Source organism: Leptonotus elevatus, chromosome 3 (genome assembly GCF_054856555.1).
Source record: "Leptonotus elevatus isolate MCC_2025b chromosome 3, RoL_Lele_1.0, whole genome shotgun sequence".
Classification (NCBI taxonomy): domain Eukaryota; kingdom Metazoa; phylum Chordata; class Actinopteri; order Syngnathiformes; family Syngnathidae; genus Leptonotus; species Leptonotus elevatus.
Window position 1 is genome coordinate 26,761,258 of NC_141241.1, and position 19,785 is coordinate 26,781,042.

Here is a 19,785-nt window from a genome sequence, read left to right on the forward strand (position 1 = left end):
TGCTGTTTGTATTAAGTTCAAAATCCGTTTCTAAATTGATTGTGGCAGTTGGACTGTGATCATGCCGACATGTGGATTTTTGATTATCATAAAGGTCAATCTGGGCCTATGTAGTACTACTCATTAAAGCCCACTGAATTGACGGATGTTGTCCACTGGTTCCAAAAAGGATACAGCTGAGGAGATAGTGGCACATGATCACTGACTTTACCAACCACCGGCTATCAGGGAAGCAGTTTGCTGACCACCCAGATTTCAGGGAAACAGAGGGAGCGAGTAAAATGAGGTTGGATAATCAGGAAAAGCAGGCGGTATCCCCAAAGGGAGAGAGCATAGAGTTCCGTGCATGCTGCTATAGGCACCATCCTTCTGTCTCTATCTCTTTAAGAGCCGAGAGAAGGAGCGTGTATGTGTGCGTGTGGGGGAGGGGTATTGGCTGGGGTGGAACAGTCCTGTAATGAGTAGATACAAGAGACGAGAGATAGAAAGAGAAATATAGTGAGAGGCCAAAAATCAAGAGATGGCAGATGACCTGGTGGAATTGAAGGGTATGACAATTATTCTGGTTTAGGAGGACTCTGGGACGGAGAGGACAATAGAGAGGAATATTTTTTTTCTGCATCTCTTGACACCCTAAGGAGAGAGGCTCCTGTGCAGAGTGGAGAGGGGAAGGAAACAGGAGATGATCACACTCCACTTCGCTTTGGCCTCTGAGTCTGTGCTGTAGCGACTCCATGACTCGGATTGTAGCCTAATTGTTTTTCAGGCCATGCTACAGAGAAATCGCTTCCACTTTCTGCTTTTTGATTTTTCTCTGAATGACGTACCAGTGCGGTTGGATCTCGGCTTCATGTCTGCATGTCTGCCGGTGCAGGAGAGATGCTGGGATGCTCGAATGGCTAATTGAGCCGAGCTCGATTGCTGCTTCCGCCGTTGCTCTGTAGGCCTGTGGCACTGGTGGAAAAGCCTAACCCTCGCTTGTCTGGGGAGCCTCCCCGCATGACTGAGACGCAGGCCGGCGAGCTCGGCGACCACGCAAAGGGTGGAGGAGGCATTGGGCGACAATGAGGAGCACGTTAGCTTGCTTGCCCATGAGAACGAGCACGTACAACAACAGTCTTCATTGCTCCAGCCTCATTACTGAAGCTAAGATTTCTTCTACATCATAGACGATGCTCATAAGTCCTTGCTGTCATTCCTAACAGGAAACTGGATTCCACATTTGGAGGCAAGGAAGTCTGTGGCCTGTGCCTCCCTGCTACCTGATCCAGACAAGGCCTCCTCCCTTCTTGCTACTTCTTTGTAAACTCAGCCTTTGCATTTCTTTTTCTTGACATTCTAAGGATTTGCCAAAACCTGTTTCATGCATGTCCACTGGAGGCAGGTTTGACTTTGATGATGGGGGGTCGTACTGTGGGGGGTGGGAGCAGGGAAAAGCCCACGGCAGAGGGGTATGCACAGGGCCACAGGGTCAGGGCGAGTACGCAGGGGCATGGAGTCACGGCTTTGAGGTCCTGGGTGTGTACACGTGGCCCAGTGGGAACAGCTATCAGGGTACCTGGGCGCAAGGTAAGCGGCATGGCATTGGAGTGGAGAGCAAGGGCCGCTGGGATTATAGAGGGGAGTGGACGCAAGGGTTTAAAGGTCGCTACGGACAGCTGGAGAGCACAGCCAGTGGCGCCCGCTACGAGGGAACGTGGAGCAACGGCCTCCAGGATGGATACGGAACTGAAACCTATTCTGATGGAGGTAAAGCTGATTTAGTCTCGTCATCATTCTGATGCAGTCTCTCTGCAACTGATATTACAATAAATTGCGGGTAGCAAGTTGATCAATTGCGAACAGAGGTGGCAAATCCAAGTCCAGAAAGTAAAAAACCTGCCACCGTTTGGCTTTAGCCCCAGATACTAGCTAGCTCGCTACCCGGGTGCTCATTTACCTGCAAGGGAGCTAGCTAGCACAAGGGTCTAAAGCCAAACTGTGTCAGGGTTTCTTTCTGGACCTGGATTTGGCACCTCTGATTGCAAGCCCGGTGCATTCTTAGCACATTCACCGCACAGTTCTGAGGTTTTGACTTCAAATCTTCCCTCCTGGCTTACCCATGTGAATTGTATGTGTTCTCGTGCTTGCCTGGGTCTTCTCCGGCATTCTGTCAAATTACAATTATAAAACATACGTTAGATAGTTGAAAAGGGAAGTCAAGTCAAAAATGTTCTGCCAATAATACTGTATGTTCAGCAGAGGTGGCAAATCCCAAAAGTAAAAACCCTGCCACAGTTTGGCTTTAGCCCTAGGTGCTAGCTAGCGAGCTCCCTAGCTAGCTCCCCACATGCTCGGTTATCTGCTAGGGAGCTAGCTAGCTAGCAAAAGAGGCTAAGGCCAAACCGTGGCAGGTTTTTTACTTTCTGGACCTGGATTTGCCACCTCTGTTGTTCAGTAGCAAAATCCACCCGTTTTTAATCCACCTCAGGGGCGGCTATTTTGCCACTGCTGTCCGCTGAAAATGACATCACAGTTGCTCAGGGCTCAGGTAATGACCAATCATGTCTTAGTTTGTGAATGTCACATGACCAAAGTCAGAAAACAGGTGAGCCATGATTGGTGGTGTAATGTCATTTTCAGTTGACAGCAAGTAGCAAAACCTCCTGTCCCTGAGATGGATACAAACGCATACAAAATCACCACCACACATTAACAGAAGCCCAGTAGTGTTGATTGACAAGGATTATATGTGTATACATCTCGTGTTTAAGAAGTGTTTATTTCTGAATGAAAACTAAAGACCTCACCTTTCATGATAAAATAGCTAATATAGGAAAAAAGACAACAAAAAAGTCAACACAAACACACCCCTTATCTGCTCAGCGTCACACTCTCTGTGCTGCAAAGTTGCCATGGTAACGCAAAGACATCAGGTCAGCGTGTCACTAGAGACCACAGCGCGGCTCTCATGCAGTCTGATTGGCTGTTTGCCCCCCCAACACCCCACCCCGCCATCGGTCTTTTCCCTGCTTACTTCTAATTTAGGCCCCTTAATGAGTGATGCAACCCAGGCCGAGCAAAGAAGAATGTTGGAGTTCACTAAGTGATGGAGGAGAATACAGCCTTGTGCAATCCAAAGAGGGTGTTTCTTGTCAATTTACTGTTACACAAAGCTCTAAGACAGGAAATATAAACTAGACACTGAATGCGAGATGGGGGGCACTGCGTCACATAACATGCCTGGCCCAGTCTTCCGCTCACGTGGAGGACCGCCGACTGAGGAATTCAGCATGCACGAGCTGACACATTTTCTCCAAGCCAGTAAATCGAGGCACACAACACACAGGAGAGCCAAAACAGACATGAACTAGAGGCCTCGTGCGCAGGCCCGCACAGCTCGAGCTTGCTTGTTTTCAGCACCACAGACAGCTCCTGGTTAGGTTACGGACAATTAGGCAATAACCTCAAACGCTATCTTATTGACATGTATTTATATACACACACACACACACACGTTTGTAGAAGTCTATCTTTACACTGTCCTATATATTTTTTGTTGTGTGTTTGTTTGCAGTTCTGGGTAATATAGAAATTTTAGAAAGTCATTAAACAAACAGTTTTCTCATCACAGTATGCTTGCAATGGACTGCAATGCCCTGCATCATACTGAGAGCTAATTCAAGTTTGGCCCCTCTCATGTAGCTGGATAAAGTAACCAAAATATTGTACGAGAAACAGGCCATAGTATGATAAAAATTACTTTCTAATCTTCACCAAGCCACAAGTGTGAGTGTTGCAGTTAAAATAGTTGTATGTGAAGTATGCAATGTTCATTCATTAAGAAGATCAAGGAACCACAAAACAACGTTTCTTTTTGAGAATAATATTTTTGGTCAAGAATCCTTCTGTCTATCTAACAAGTGAGGTTGCAGTGGTTCCCGAAAATGCGTACGTCAGTTCTTACCACCATAAAAAATGTGACAGGAAGAGTGTTCCTTCTGTGGCATAATAATTACGGTATTTCCAAAAATATTGGCTTTAGTTTATGCAGAGCCCCAAATAGTAACTGGGTGTGCTGTACACATGGAACAAATGAGTGCAGCTCCTCAAATTGACTTTTTTTTTTAATCTTGATAAAATAACAGGTGGTGCCACTGAGTGACTGTAATTAACTTTCCCATAACATCAGTAAAGCAGAAGTTTATGAACACTTAATTGCATGAGACCAAAGAGAAGTGTAGTTCTTTGGATGTCATTCTGGGTTCTTTCGTGGGCTCAACAGAATTCAGTTTGACTGTTCTTTTTATTAAATGTGTGGGTTTTTTTTTAGACCAGACGTATAATGCATCTTAAAAAAAATAAAAAACTTTTGTCTCATTATAGTTCACAGAATCTTTCACCAAAAGTCTTTACAAATAAGTTTGTCTTTTAGTCTTTCTGTTCTTTTTTGTGAGCAGTATTTGTTTTTTGTCCTGGTATTCTCTTTTTGATGCCATTTTTGCACAGTGCTTGCCTTCCTTATGGTTGAATCATGAACACTTGACTGAGGCCAAAGAGAAGTGTAGTTCTTTGGATGTCATTCTGGGTTCTTTCATGGACTCCTGTGAGGTTTTATCACATATGGAGGGGGTGAATAATTATGAAATGGAAAAATATCTTAAATGGTTATTGCAGGGAATGTGTTAAAATGCTTTGAATTTATCAGGTGGAGAGCACGCTGAAAGACCAATGAGATGCACACAATGACTATTTATTTTGGGCACCAGGTGGGGCCCAATATCAAAAAGAGGATAAAACATTTAAAAACTAAAACCCACTGAAAATGGGCGTTTACAAAATTAAAAAACAAAATAAAAATTCCTCAAAAGGAAAGAGCAAGTTAAAATCTGTTTCTTCCTTAAAAGTGCAGGGGTTAGAGCCTCCTCCTCAACTGTGCAGGCCAGGCAGTGAGGGTCGCGGGATGTCTCTTGGGCGGGGGTCCGGCCTCGACCTGTCTCCTCGGGTGCAACCGCGGTCAGGCAAGGCCTATAGGAATATGCACACCAGGCAGTACAAGGGCCAGCAATCCGCGTCTCCACTGTTGTGGTTTCGTCAGGCCACCATGTGTCACCAGTTGGGATACTCACCGCCCAGGCAGAGCTCCTCACACTGCCGCTGCGGTTATGCAGCGCTGTGACACCTCCCAGTCCTCGCAGCTGCCTCCAGGCAGGTTGCCGTCATCTGTCCTCTTTGCCAGCCGGTGCTTTGTCCACGGTCTGCGGTCCGCTCTCCCGTTGGACGCGGCCTTTATTCTCACGTCATAAAACATCACCGGCTAGCTCTGCTAACGCCGGAGCTGCACATGCGGACATTTTGTCGGACAATGAAGAGTACCCCGAGTCCAATGCATATTCATCGGAGGAGCGGGTACAGTCTGATCACGGAGAAGACACTGTTTCTGGACTACGATGCCACCATGAATGGAGTGGATAAAATGGATCAGAACATCTCTTACCACCCGGTATAGCAACTGAAGGACATGAGGAAGCCAGACGTAACACCACCGTAACGTAACCGTAGCATGATCCTGATATTAGACTTGATGGCAACACACACTGCAGTATATACTTGCTATTCCCCGGAAAAAACGGCCTGCAAGAAAGTGGAGCACGCGAAGAGGCAATCTGTTGTGCAAATGCTGTTGCGTCTCCTTGCACGCAGGAGAGTGTTACACAAAGAAAAACTGTCGTTGAAACATCCACATATTTGTAAATAGCACCACAGTTGCACACATTTGTAAATAGTTTGCCAAATTGTTGTCAAATTGTTACACTGTTGAATGTAAATAAACGTATTTTGCTATCAAAAAACACTTTTTCATTCTTGGTGGTAGTGTTTTATAGAAGTAAAGCACTATTTAGGTGTTTGTGGCATCATTCATGGACAAAAATAAGTGTCAAATTCACTAGAGTGCATGAAATAATATAGTTTCACTAAAAGCTTGATTTCTCCGTATTTAGGTCCAAAACAAGCGAAATCGGGTGAAACTAACCATTTTCTATTGTAGATTACTAAAGAACGGAATAAGGTAGAAACAAACAAAGTCCAATCTTTCATTTGGTAGTATGTGTGTTTCCATAGTCCAAACATAACATTTTCTGTGGACCTTGAAAGATCAGTCAAAATGCTTAAATCGGCTGGCACTGACGGCATCCCTTTTCTGAAAACGTCTGGCAGTCAAAGAGTTAATATAGTAATAATGGCTGTGACTAGATGGCTTTGAAACCTTTTTCAGACTAATAGATTTCAATAATTTTTAATTTATTTGAATTGTGGCACGTTTCTTTTTTAGGTCTAAATGGTAATTTAAAATAATTATTTTGAGGAACCCTGTAAAGTACAGTAACCATTATTAATGCTTATTTCTTTATGTCCTCCAATGTTTGCGTTCTTTTAGGGTTACTTTTCTGCATCCTGTTTGTGTGGCCTAATTGGAAATTAATATAAGATATACCGTAATTGGAACACGTTCTGTGTCCCAATTACATACTACATACTAATTATACACCAATCTAACCGAACTGTGGTCCTCTGAGAAAACAAGGCCACAGACCTTCCTTGTTCTTCTATCGCTCGCTATACAATCAATGCAACATATTCCGTTTTAGTGCCCATTTACTGCAGTATAGTCGACTTAATAAACACATCAGCTTCATCATGAGCTACGTTTTGATATTATGGGTCTGTTAGAAATATTTGACTGCAATATGCAGTAGCATAAACTTGGATGAACCTGGGGAACAAATCTGTAAAAGGGACATAAGAGTAGACAAATCATAACAAAAAAAACACACTGGCCAACTCTGAGAGGTATAATGCATACACAATTAGTTTAAAGTGAGTTTAATAAAGTTAATTCATCTTTAATGCAGCACAGTTGTGCCAGGCAAATGTGACCTAAATCACAGGATTTCATTTTTGGCTGATTTGACATCTTGGTGTTAACATTTTTCTCTCTGGGGTCATCAGCATGCATATTAATATTGATTTGCAGGTCACCTCTTACACTTCTTACTGCGAGAATCTGGCTGAGATGTCCAGTAAATGAAATTAATTGGTTGCAAAGCTGAAGAGTGGGATGTGGGTTGTTGTTTTTTGCCCGAAACTAGATCAACACTTCTCATCACAAGAGCCCCTGTAAAATGTTTACTTGTCCATACTGAAGGCTTTTGTATACTTGAACAGGTTGAGAGACATTCTGTGGCTTAAAGTATTGAGACCTCACAAATCGCAACATAAACAAACTCCCTTCTAATGGCAGAAACCTTGAACAAAACCTAGACAAGTGTGGAGTGACCACCTGCCTCAACAGGTTGGGCGAAAGGTAGCAGAAGGCGAAAGATAAATAACTTGAGGAGCCTCAATAGTGATACCAAATAGAGAAATAATGTCTCATAATTGTTATGTGATTAATATTAACAGTACTGCTGTTAAATCTACTACTATACAACACTTTCAATAATGATAATAATGTTAGTATTAACATTGTTGTTTTCCTCCTCTGAGCAGTGACAGCTACTGTTTAAAGGACATTGAACAAAATATGAAAGTATTGATGGATATAGAACAGATGAGAGAGGAGCTTTGTGCATTATGGCCGTCTTAGCTTCAGGGAAAAGCCTGAGTCAGCCCTAACTATAGACTGTCTTAACTTCCACACCAGAGCTGAAAACACAGCTTCCCATTCCACTTTTTACTCTTGAAGTTTGACTAACTTGTAGTTGAAAAGTAATGACGATGCTACAATTAGCTCACATACTGTGCATTACACAATAGAGTATTTATAAATAAAACTTTTCAAAGGGAACCATATACTGTAGCATATAAAGTGCAGTTAGGTTTATGTTTGTAGAAAAAGAGCAGATCGTGAGAGTTATGAAGTAATAAAAGAAAGCCATACTTGCTTGACTTGTGACTCATGTCTCTGTCTGGTCCAGGAACCTACCAGGGCCAGTGGCTGGGCGGAATGCGTCACGGCTACGGTGTGCGGCAGAGCGTGCCATACGGCATGGCGGCCGTCATCCTCTTCCCTCTGCGAACGTCCATAAACTCCCTCCGCTCTGAGCACAGTCACGGACCCCCGGCTGTGCTTGAGGACAGCGTGGCCAATACGCCCACGGATGGGGTGGTGGCCGGGCTGGCTGGCAGCCCTGTGGGCCGAGGAGGGTTCGCTCTAACTGCTCCAAGTGACGCCGAGCGCCAGAGAAAGAGGAAAGGTCGCTTCCGGCAGTCCATCCTGAGCGGCCTGAAGCTACGGCGCTCGGAATCCAAAAGCTCTCTTGCCAGTCAGCTGAGCAAGCAAAGTTCTTTCTGCAGCGAGGCTGGCATGAGTACGGTCAGTTCGGCAGCGTCCGACATCCATTCCAATGCTAGTGAGAATGAACAGGGCACGCCTGTGGATGCAACTGTGACAGAAATGTATGCAGGTGAGTGGCGGAGCGACCACAGGGCTGGCTGGGGGGTGGGTCGACGCTCGGATGGACTTCACTACGTAGGTGAATGGGCGGGGAACAAAAGACATGGGTACGGATGTACTACCTTTCCTGACGGCACCAAGGAGGAAGGGAAGTACAAGCAGAACGTGTTGGTGAGCGGCAAACGCAAGAACCTGATTCCGCTGAGGGCCAGTAAAATCAGAGAGAAGGTGGACCGAGCTGTTGAAGCTGCAGAAAAGGCTGCGGAAATTGCCAAGCAGAAATCTGAGATTGCCATGTCAAGGTAATATATAATTTCTATATGGATGAAGGTTTGGACAATGTACTCTAAAATAGTACAGTACGTGTCCAACCCTTCCATATAGTAACTACTATGGAGTTACTGTTCTGCCCAAAAATAGTGAAGCAGCTCACTGATAACAAAAAAGAGTCAATAATCGCAATTTGATGTAACAAGAAGTATTGAAAGCATTTTCTATGGTGATGAATCACTGAAAAGAGGTTGTCACAGTAGGTGGATGATCAGTGTACACTGTATACGGTAAAAAAAAAAAGAATAAGTCATATTTAATGAATTTCACTCAGAAATTCTAAGTAAATATTACAAGGAGAGTTTTGAGTACATTTTAGTACTTTTTAAAATATTTTTTAATATATAAAACATTTTAATAAAATAAAATAAATTCAAGCAATGTCATGCCACTCTTGCTGTTTGCCACTATAATGCATGGTCTTGGAGGTACAAGGATGACAACGCGCAGCAGGAGCAGTATGGCTCAGGTGGTAGAGTGGCTGTCTCCCAAACTGAAGGTTCTGGGTTCGTTCCTCAACCCTTGAGTAGTTTAAAAATTATTGTTATTATTATTATTTTTAATTAACCGGTAAAGTGTACTCAAAATTTTCTTTGTAAAATTTACTTAGTGAAAAAACTTTACTAGGGGTTTTCTAGTAAATATCCACTTAAAATGGATCGACATGCAAATGTCTACTTCATTTGCATGTCAGTCCATTTTAAGTTTATAAAAGAATAGATAGACAGAACACCTTTGCATTTTCTCTCAGAACTCTGAAGTCTATTGGCTACGTTCACACTGCAGGCAAATGCGACTCAGATTGTATTTTTTTTGCCCAAATGTGACCTGTATCTGACTTTTTTATGTGAGTGTGATCGGCTCAATTCCGATTTTTCTCATATCCGACCTGGGTCGCTTTCATATGTGGTCCTAGATCAAATACGTATCCGAATTTTTGCAATGCGACCGCGATGTGAACGGCCAGGTCACATATATCCGACCTCTGTCATCAAAAGTCCAATATGCACTCCGCGCGGGCAGGGGCATTACTCGGGGGATGTACGTTAATCGGCAAAGTTGTTTTGAGTAACAGTTGTGGTTTTATATTTGACTTTAATTTAATCCCACTTGAAACATTAAGCATAAAGTTGATATTTGTGGTGATATTAGTAATTTAGCCACGCAGACGGCTCATTTGTTATGTGCGGCAATGACGTGACGTCATCATTAGGAGAGGTTGTAGCGAGCAGTGACAGGAGTCAGAGGCGGAGTGTTAAATAACAGAACCAAGTGCTGGCGCTTTATTGACATCAGCTTTCCTTGTCCTCAACGGAAATGACCAGGCAATTCAACTCCTGTTCAGTGCGTCATATAAATAAAACATTCCCACCCGGAACTCCCCATTGTCCACAACGTTCCGTGGGTGTAAAATGATGAGCTCGAAAAGGCTCGTTTCATTTTCTCCTAAGACGAGACAGAAGATGACATTGTCATTCGTTGCCGTGATTGGTCAAAACAAACGTGCACAAGATGCTGCATCGTCCAATCAGCTCAAAGTATTGTGCAGAATGTCCCGCCTATCCCAAATAGATTTGTTCCAGATTGATAATGTGAAGAACTCCCTTGAGTGAATCACAATTATCAATCTGGTTTGTGAGGTTAATACGCTGTTAGTGACGCCGTATCTTCTTTTGCGCATACGGGTCACTTTACGGACGCATTACAATCACACAGCAGACAGACTGAGTTCGCAATTAATATGTAATGTGAACGCTTACTCAAAAAAATAGGATTTCACCCAAAAATCGGAATTGAGCATTAAGACCTGCAGTGTGAACATAGCCATATGAGTAAAATGTTTCTGACTGTTGTGACCAGAATGAGCCATGCTCGTGGAAAGGCAGAGGCGGCTGAGGGAGTTGCACGGAAAGCCATGGAAGAATGTCACCTGTCACGGATAGCTGCCAAAGAGCTCTCGCCCTCTTTTCACATCTACGGCAATGGTGAGTTGATTATGCACATGGCCAATAATTCTGATTGTGACGATTATCCATTTAGTATAATGCCAAATACGCCGGTCTAAATACATGTAAATCACTAAAGCGTAAAATGATTCAGATAAAAATGTGCAGAGCAAACAAAAGTTAATTGTACATGACAGATGGCTGCTTCAGATACAAGTGGAGCAAGGAAACTATGATGGGATCAGGAATTATAATCGTTAAAACGGCATCAAAATTGGTGAATGAAGCTGATGTAGTGTTGCTTTTCTGTGGATCACACAAACAGCTGAGACAGAATCAACAGCACATCTGCTCAGGAATGGGGAATCCAGGTCCAGAAAGTAAAAACTCTGCCACAGATTGGCTTTAGCCACAGGTGCGTCGACTCAACTGTCAGGTAAACAAGCTTGTTTCTACCTGTTGAGTAGAAATAACTGTGGCTAAAGCCAACCTGTTTCAGAGTTTACTATCTGGACCTGGATTCTCCATCTCTGCCTCTGCTGATGGCAATCAAATAGTCAACTCCATTTTGCATCAATTCCTTCAAGGCTCGATTCATCAGCAACCAATCACAATCAACAATACAACAAACACAATCAATAAATCTCTTTTCATCTCTTGGTAGCTGTCTCATTGGTAGATCCCATGGTCATAACTTTGCAGCTGCATTTTAATAGGCACTGTGGGGCTCCACTAATTCAAATCTAGTTAGAGAACTACTTAGTGCTGTTTTGTCATATTCTGTTGCATTTTCCATGGAAACAGTTGCCGTTATTAAAGGTGGTTTTCTTTGACTGGTGTAAAACGGATACATCTCGTCTTCTTTGTTTGAGATAATGTTGCGCCTCTCTGGGCATTCCGGCGCACCGAGCTGCCACGACCATCAGCACATGGCCAATTTAGTCACAAAAACGAGACTAGATTTTAGACTCGGTTGTACCAGGTCTAACTTGTAGCGCAGGTGGTGCAATGCAATTTTGGTGGATTTGAACGAGGCACAGCAGATAGATTCGGCACTCTATGGACGTGTATGGTGGATTTCAACACCGTGGGACAATCCCTCTGAATCATTATGGATATAAATTATTTGAACGGATTATTATCATTATTATCCTAAATATATTTTTGATAGCAACCCCCTGACCGCACGGCACAATTATGAGTGGTAGGGGTTGAGGTGTGCGAGGGGCACACACACGGACGGTCGCAAAGAGGTTTCCAATTGTCCACATCACAGACAAGTAGTGTTAATTTCATTAATGAAAACTAAACAAAAATTTTTCGTCAACACACATTTTTCACTGGACAAAAACTAAACTAGACTAAAACTCTTATTAATAGACAATAGCTGGGACTAAGTCAGTATGCATTTTCGTTGACTGATGAAGAAGACACGAAAATGTACTTCACTTAATAAAAACTGGACTAAAATCTTTGGGCATTTAGTTAAAATTATATGACTTTGTAAAATCCTGTCCGTCTCTGCTAATCTGTCACTGTGACACTGTCATGTGACACATAGAGACACACACCCGTTCAAATCTGCAGCTAAAGAGTGCAACATGTACAAACACATGGGACAAACAGGAGGTGGATTCACGGTGAAAGCTTTAATAAAAAAATAAAATAAAATAAAAACACTCAATCATATCGACCTTTAGAGGTGGCAAATCCAGGTCCAGAAATTAAAAATCCTGCCACAGTTTGGCTATAGCCCTAGGTGCTAGCCAGCTAGCTCCTAGCTAGTTCCCATGGTGCTCGTTTACCTGCTAGGGAGCTAGCTAGCTAGCATCAGGAGCTAAAGCCAAAGTGTGGCAGGGTTTTTACTTTCTGGACCTGGATATGCCACCTCTGAGAGGCAGAAGTTTTGATACGGCGCTTGCATTGTATTTATTAGGATTGCTCAGGTGTACCTAATAATGTGGTCAGTTATATAAAAGTCTGTTGAAGAGGGAAAGCAATAAAGATAGAGATACATAATCAAATGTTTTATTCCATACAATACTATCGAAGATTGACTGCCTGTACAGAATTCAGTTTGTTTGCGGCTTTTCTTTTGTTACACAGCACTGCCCCACATTCTCTCACACGCTTGCCATCTAATGAGTTCACTGTGGGTTTTTGCCAAATCACTTCATTGGTGTTATTATCCAACTGTTTTCCTAGGGCTTGAATGTCAGAAGCCCCAGCATCAAAAAGTCAAGGACAAAGACCACGAGGTCATCTCCACCGGAACAGACAGTCCAGATCTGTGTACTCCGGACACGACACCGCCTGTAATAACACCCGATCTCAGCCCTGTGCTGAGTGTCCCCATCTGTCCAAGCCGCAGCCCACCCAATCATGTCCATCGTGCCAGAAATGCTTGCTTCACGAGACAGAGTGCTGTCGATGATCAGGGCGGCTCAGAGATCCAAGTGCTGGTGGAGTCACGGGGTATGGACCTCCTGAAAGGGGGCGCAAACAACTGGGCGGATGACATGTACCCGGATCGAGGATGTAGCAGCCGCTCAACGACACCCTCTCTACTAGAAGAACAGGAGGGACAGATTAATGGCCACGATCCTGTCCCTCTGACCAACCACAAGCTCCGTGAGAAATCAATCTCGAATTACAAGGTCCGGGAGCACACTTCTTCCCACAGAGCATGGGAGCATTCTGTGTCCAACCAAAAGTCCTCCAAGCATGCCACTTCCAGTCACAAGTCAAGGGAGTACTCATCATCCAATCATAAAACATGGGATCATTCTTCTACCAACCACAAGGCCTGTGAGCATGCCTCTTCCAACTACAGGCAGGTACACATCTTATCCAATCACAAGGCCTTGGAACATAACATGTCCAATCATAAGACTTCTGAGCATGCTTCCTCCAATCACAACTCCCAAGATTATATCTCCTCCAATCACAGCCCCAATGACCACGTTGCCTCCACTTACAACTTTCGAGAGCATGTCTTCTCCAACCACCACCAAAAGCAGCACAATCCCTCCAACCATAAGCTTAACGAGCATGCTGTAATTGACCAAAGGCAAGACGGCCTCACCGAGGGTTGGACTGCAGAAAGCACCCTTAGGTGGAGTCCTGCCCATTCACGCCTCACAGAGCAGGATGAGGAAAGGATGAATGAATACACAGTAGACTTGAGGATTCAGTGTCCGGAATCGCAGATATCTCGAGGCTTGGCTCAGGAATCGCCAGCCCCAAAAAACAACAGGCTGCGATCCCGAGGCCTGAGACCAGTCAGAGAGGGATCCGTGGACTCTGTCCAGATGCTGGACAATTTGAGTGTGGGGGCAGAGCTAGAGGACTGGCCGCTGCATCGAGACCTCACACTCTCCCCGCCGCTTCAGTCTCAGCCCATCACTCTGGAGCAGGAAGGAGAGCTTCTCACCCTCAAATCAAACTCAGTAAGTCCAGTTCCTTCTTGGTTTTGGGTTTTAGAATTGCAACTATTTATTCGCAACACAGGAGAGACAAAACTATGCATTTTTAACAACTGATTAAGATTAAAAGAACGTCAAACGTATCATATTGAATACTGACATTTTGAGCCCTCTATTTCATGAGTATAATTCACCCCCAACCTTGACGTATATGATCTGACACATGCATTGCACGGATAATCCATCCGGTCACGTACATGGACACCGTGAACTACCTTATAAATGTGAAGAGTGCGTATGCTTTTGAACAACTAAAGGCATATAAATCAATGAGTCAACCAACCAGCTGTGTTGTGGATGGGTGCGTGAAGTGCAAAGCATGACCATGAACTCCAATGTGTTGATAGTGATGGTAAAAGTACGTCATAGCTATCTTAGCTTATAGGCCTATGCACTTATGGAAACTACAGTTGTGCTCACTAAAATACCCTGGCATAATGTTTTTGCATGCGTTTACAGAGGATATGTGTGATAACAGAAATGCCCTTTTTTCACTCGTGTCAAGTGGTTGTGTAAAGCAATTTATTATAAGGACGCGCAGGGGTACTGTTTACCACTGTATGTTAGCATGCAGGCACTAGACTGGAAAGGAACTAAGACAATGTGCAAACATGCTTAGTTAAAGAACGTTAAAAGGAAAACTAATTAACCTGTGATGAAGTGATCTGAGCAGATCTTGGAGTATTTCGTGGGCTCATCCTTTCTGTTGCGACGTAATTTAGTGAAATCACCTTCATGTGCTCGGATCTTTGGAATGGAATAGAATCCCAAATTACAAGTTTCGTCAGCTTTCTTGAAACAACCATATTGGTTATGAAAAAGAACACTTGTTTGTTGAAATTCACAAGCGCGCACCGTGCCAACTGCTAGGAAAACCAAGTACTATGGTGGGCGTACAACGTGATGACGTCACTCAGGAACTATCTATTAAAAGTGGGAAATGTTCTTTCTGATAAATGGAAATACTAATATGTTTGATATGTCTGTTTATTATTATATTTTTTACATCTATTAATATACAAATTTTAAGGTCTCACATACTAAAATAGTTCTCAAATGTGTAAAAGACATGTCTGTGACATGCATTCGTCAAAATTTACTTTGGGTCTAATAGTTTTGCTGTCCCTAAATCAGCAATAACAACAAAACACTCTGTTCAAAACGTGTCACTTTTATGTAAATAGCTGCACCAGGTCAAGCCTAGGCCATACCCTTCTCTCGAAGGAGCTGTGATTTCGGGTCCGGTAGCCATGCGCTAATGTTGTGAATGGAAACAAATCGGCTATGGCGAGCACAAGCAGTGTGCTACAAGTACAACCGTACCAATTTGAGCCAGACAGATGTCTTTTATACATTTGAGAACTATTTTAATATATAGAAGAGTGGCATAACGTTTTATCGTAAGAAAAAGTAGCATAATGTTACTACAGAGACAATGTTGTAGCGTTAGTTTGCGATTGTTTAGGCAGTGGTTATTTTGCTGTAACCAGCAACTCTCCTGTGAGCCTTATTTTGCCGTGATTGTCTATAGACATTTACAAGCGTTTATGAATAACACAAATGTTTACATTTAGGCTACTGTGCGGTCGCAACGTGCAAGCCGTCTCATCGAGACCACTTAGTGGCCAGTTACCATCACAAAGTCACGTCAACAAGGTGGCGAGTTGGCAGTCACGGCAAAATAACCATCGGCGGGGTCGGGTCCACTTTCGTGTCTTATTGACGTCACCAAGTCACGGAAATTGAATCTGCCTGTTTGAAGCACACATTTTATAAACAAGGAGAAAGCTAAAGAAGTCGCGGATTTTTTTCATACTTGGTTGGATTGTAGACAGGCCGGGGGATGAATATTACTGATCGAAAACCACACTAAAGTGCATTTTAATACTATGGGATCTTCAAAGCATTGTGACTAGATGTCTCAAACATGACACAAATCAAAAGACATATGTGGAAGTTGATTTTCAATTTTTTGTTTTGTTTTGTTTGTTTGTTGAAAAGGACAAAAGGATAAGAATTTTCTCTCATTTTTTTTCATGGTTCAGGCTTTATGTAGAGTTAAAAGCTAATGAAGCCAAGAAAATGATTTTTATGCAAACATTCCTCATGGATAACTGGACTGATTTTGTCTTTTCACTCTCCGATTTTCTAGGGCTCCAGTTCCATTCTGGTGGTTATGGTCATCCTACTCAATATTGGAGTAGCCATTCTTTTCATTCATTTCTTTATTTGAGCTAACACAGGTATGATCTACTATGACATATTGATTACTGCAGTATAATATATTATTACTTATTAAGATGGATATTCTGCTTATTCCATTGTAGCCCACAGCCTGAATGACGGATACAGAGCCTTAGTGAGGGGGCCCATTTCAGTTTTTTGCATGAACGTCATTCCTTTTAATCTTTTCTTTTGAGCTTGCAACCATTAAAAGATGATTGAATAAGATTCACATTAAAGTGAAGATCGCAGCTTTACATGATTGTGGCATTTTTGGGCACATATGCATGGGTGTCCATTGCATACTGTTATATGGACTGTCACAGGCAGATTTGGTCCATTTTCCACCACTTGAGAAAAAAATAGGAAACTAACATGAAACTCCCACCACATTCCGCACTGCTCATGAAAACAAACAGTTTGTCTTTCAAGCTTTTCCCATCTCGGCCCCATTTATCAATTTCAATTCCCCTGTTCGCACTATGCGCTACATACAGAACTATGCTGCAAGAGTAGATCCATTTAAAGGGCTCAGGCATTATACTTGTATATTTATTTATTTCATTTATTCCAAACCCACTTGAAACTTTTGCATGAGGCTGTGCAGGGTGTTAAAATGCATTGTCAATCCCTTTAACATCACTATTTTGTCTTCATTTGTTTGGACTCCATCTTAGTGATCACTACTTGTTGCACTTGTTTGAGGTCACCACACTCCACACAACCAAATCCTTGGATTTCGAAAAAACAAAGGTTAATTTATGATTTGTGAATTTTTTTATATCACCGACATGTTTCAAGGCCTAAATTTATACTCAAAGAACTTTGTCAGCAAATTTTTATGTCAGTACTCCTTCTTGTACATCGACACATTCGCACGGCAACCCAACATATGACATGTCAAAGAATTCAGCCCAGTCCCTTTGTACAGCCTCCAGACTGTTATGTTATGACCGCTAATTATACTATGATATGTGTATGTGTCATTATTATTCCTGTTTGACACATTTTGTGAGCCAGAGAGAATGCAGAGTACCTCATATTAATTTTGTTTCCCTCTCAAATTAATTTCAATGTAAATTGCGACAAAACACACAATGATGCCAGGTTACGAGGAAACAAATAACCTTCAACACAGCTCACACACTCCCCACTTAACCAGGAATGGCATGCACTGTTTTGACTGTCTCTTAAGTCACCCTTTGGACCACTCAAAATGGGAAGGTGGGGTTTCTACGGTGTCATTTCCTGACACTTTTTGGGCCGGATGAGATTTGTTTCCGCATGTTTGTTCAGCCTGCTCAATCTGGTGTCACTTTGTAAAGTCTCTCCTTCTCGTCTCTTTTATTCAGTAACACAAGGCTACACGAGACATGGAGAGCAGTGTAAAATAAAACGCTAGCTTTTAACTCTCAGTGGATACTAAAATGTCCTGAGTTTATGAATGATATGAAAACAAACTCTACTATTATATGTTTTATACTTCGCACCTTGTGGCATCATCATGTTGTGACATCATTGCATGCCTGAGCATGCTCTTTCTTACGCTTTGGTTTATGAGATTGTTCATGTGGAGAAAAATAATAAAATGTTTGAAATATTAAGCATGTCATGACTCGTGATTATTGCTTGTGGTCTCCATTAAAAAAAAAACTGCTTGGTTTGATAAAAGTGGTACAGTAAACATACACGTGAGTCTGAAGGGATATATTTTTCTATTTTGTTATTGTTCCAAATAGGAATAAGCGGTTTGGAAAATGGAGGGATGGATGTTTTCACACTTACAGAAAATAGCAATTGACATTTGAAACGTGTTTAGCTTTGATGACACAGTTGTGGTGAATTTCTTACAGATTTATGAAACACAGGAAAACACATCCATACAGTCATAGATTGTGACCTACTAACTCCTCACTGAATCTCAAACATTAAGCACAGTGTTACATAACAGTTTGTTCACATATGACTTCATATAAGTGACAGCATGATGTAGTATTGCAGATCGTAACGCAGAGAATTCTTGCTGTGAGTGGGAAAAAAGTACTAATCACTCATAAAGTGTTACCGACAAATGACATATTAACAGGAATATTTACAGTTAACTATCTTCTGCAATTAAGCTGTGTAAGGGAAATTAATTACACAGAAAGATTCTTTATGTAGTAGAGATATATACACTTCATATTTCTCCATCTAACAAGAAAACCTTCGAGTCAAAAGCTATTTAATAAGAAACAAATCAATATAATGTCAATCTTTAAAACACTTGTCAAAACTTGAAAACTCAAAATAATGTAAAAAATATATATATTTTTTCTATCATTTTAACTGTTTCTTAAATATCACAAATGCATCTAATGTCATTGTAATCTGTAACATTATATAGATTTTTTTCCTTTTTTTTTTAACACATTATAATCCCACATGGTAAATTCCAAATTAAATGTGCTGTATTGTTGCACACCACACAGAGAACCAGATCACACACACGCAGGCATGTATGAGGAGAGTTCAGAGTGAACGGCCATGTGTTACTTTATACTGCTATAAATATAATAAAACATATATTGTTCACGCCCATGATTGACAAACGTATACTAAAGACAATTCCAAACATCCGGGCATTTATGATATTTCTGCAATGCAACGCAATGCAAACTCATTATTTACACGGTGAAAACAAACTTATTCTATTACCTTTGCCTGTGACTAGCATACCAGGCAGATTGTTATAGAAGTCAAACAACATTTCATCACATTTTAAAATAATCCTCACAAATCAAATTATCTAGAATCCAATGCTTTTCAATGGACGGAGAGGGTCATTTCACCGAGTAGGACCGCCATATTGACTTGTGATGTAAGCTCGGAATTGTCAAAAGGTAGTTTTACTTTCAGTTTTACTTTCTTGGCGCTTGTTGGAGAAACCTCAAGTAATTTGCGCACTTTCAAAGCCAAATTCATATAGCGCATTCAGTGTTTCCCAGAGATTTTAAATCTACTTGGGTAGATGGACTCGGGTGGGGGGGTTGATGGGTTGGATGGGCTCCTCTAACCTCATGATCCACAAGTGAGTGACGGCGAACTAATGTTACATGCGGTATATCTGGTCGCGACAATTTTTTTAAATATATATATATATATATCAAAAAAAAATTACAACTTTTTGGGTGGTGGCCAGTTTACTTGGGTGGCCCGCCCAAGTATTAACATGGTGTGGGAAACACTGGCATTAGTTGAACATCGTTGGCATATCGTCTCAGAGCAAAATACCCTGGTCTGGTCAAGTTCCCTACACGGGGCCTCGTAAATCAACCTTTTTGAAGTCTGCTGCTTGTGGGCACAACTAAACCTGGAAGTGAGA

The 19,785-nt window shown here is 42.1% G+C and overlaps 1 protein-coding gene across 1 annotated transcript; it reads left to right on the top strand.

The window, feature by feature from the left end:
* The first annotated feature begins 445 nt into the window (after positions 1–445).
* jph3a (junctophilin 3a) lies at positions 446–18,025 on the top strand. Its single transcript, XM_086071466.1, has 6 exons — positions 446–1,749; positions 7,959–8,739; positions 10,628–10,752; positions 12,919–14,162; positions 16,351–16,441; positions 16,526–18,025. The coding sequence occupies exons 1-5, from the start codon at positions 1,368–1,370 to the stop codon at positions 16,429–16,431; spliced, it is 2,613 nt and encodes an 870-aa protein (XP_085927592.1). The 5' UTR covers positions 446–1,367; the 3' UTR covers positions 16,432–16,441; positions 16,526–18,025.
* Positions 18,026–19,785: the final 1,760 nt, after the last annotated feature.

What these genes read in the sequence shown, in the direction of transcription:
- jph3a (XM_086071466.1), top strand. Translation starts at nt 1,368, where the DNA reads ATGTCCACTGGAGGCAGGTTTGACTTTGATGATGGGGGGTCGTACTGT. An exon ending in TGAAACCTATTCTGATGGAG is followed by an intron (nt 1,750 to 7,958) that starts GTAAAGCTGATT and finishes TGTCTGGTCCAG; the next exon opens with GAACCTACCAGGGCCAGTGG. An exon ending in TTTTCACATCTACGGCAATG is followed by an intron (nt 10,753 to 12,918) that starts GTGAGTTGATTA and finishes CTGTTTTCCTAG; the next exon opens with GGCTTGAATGTCAGAAGCCC.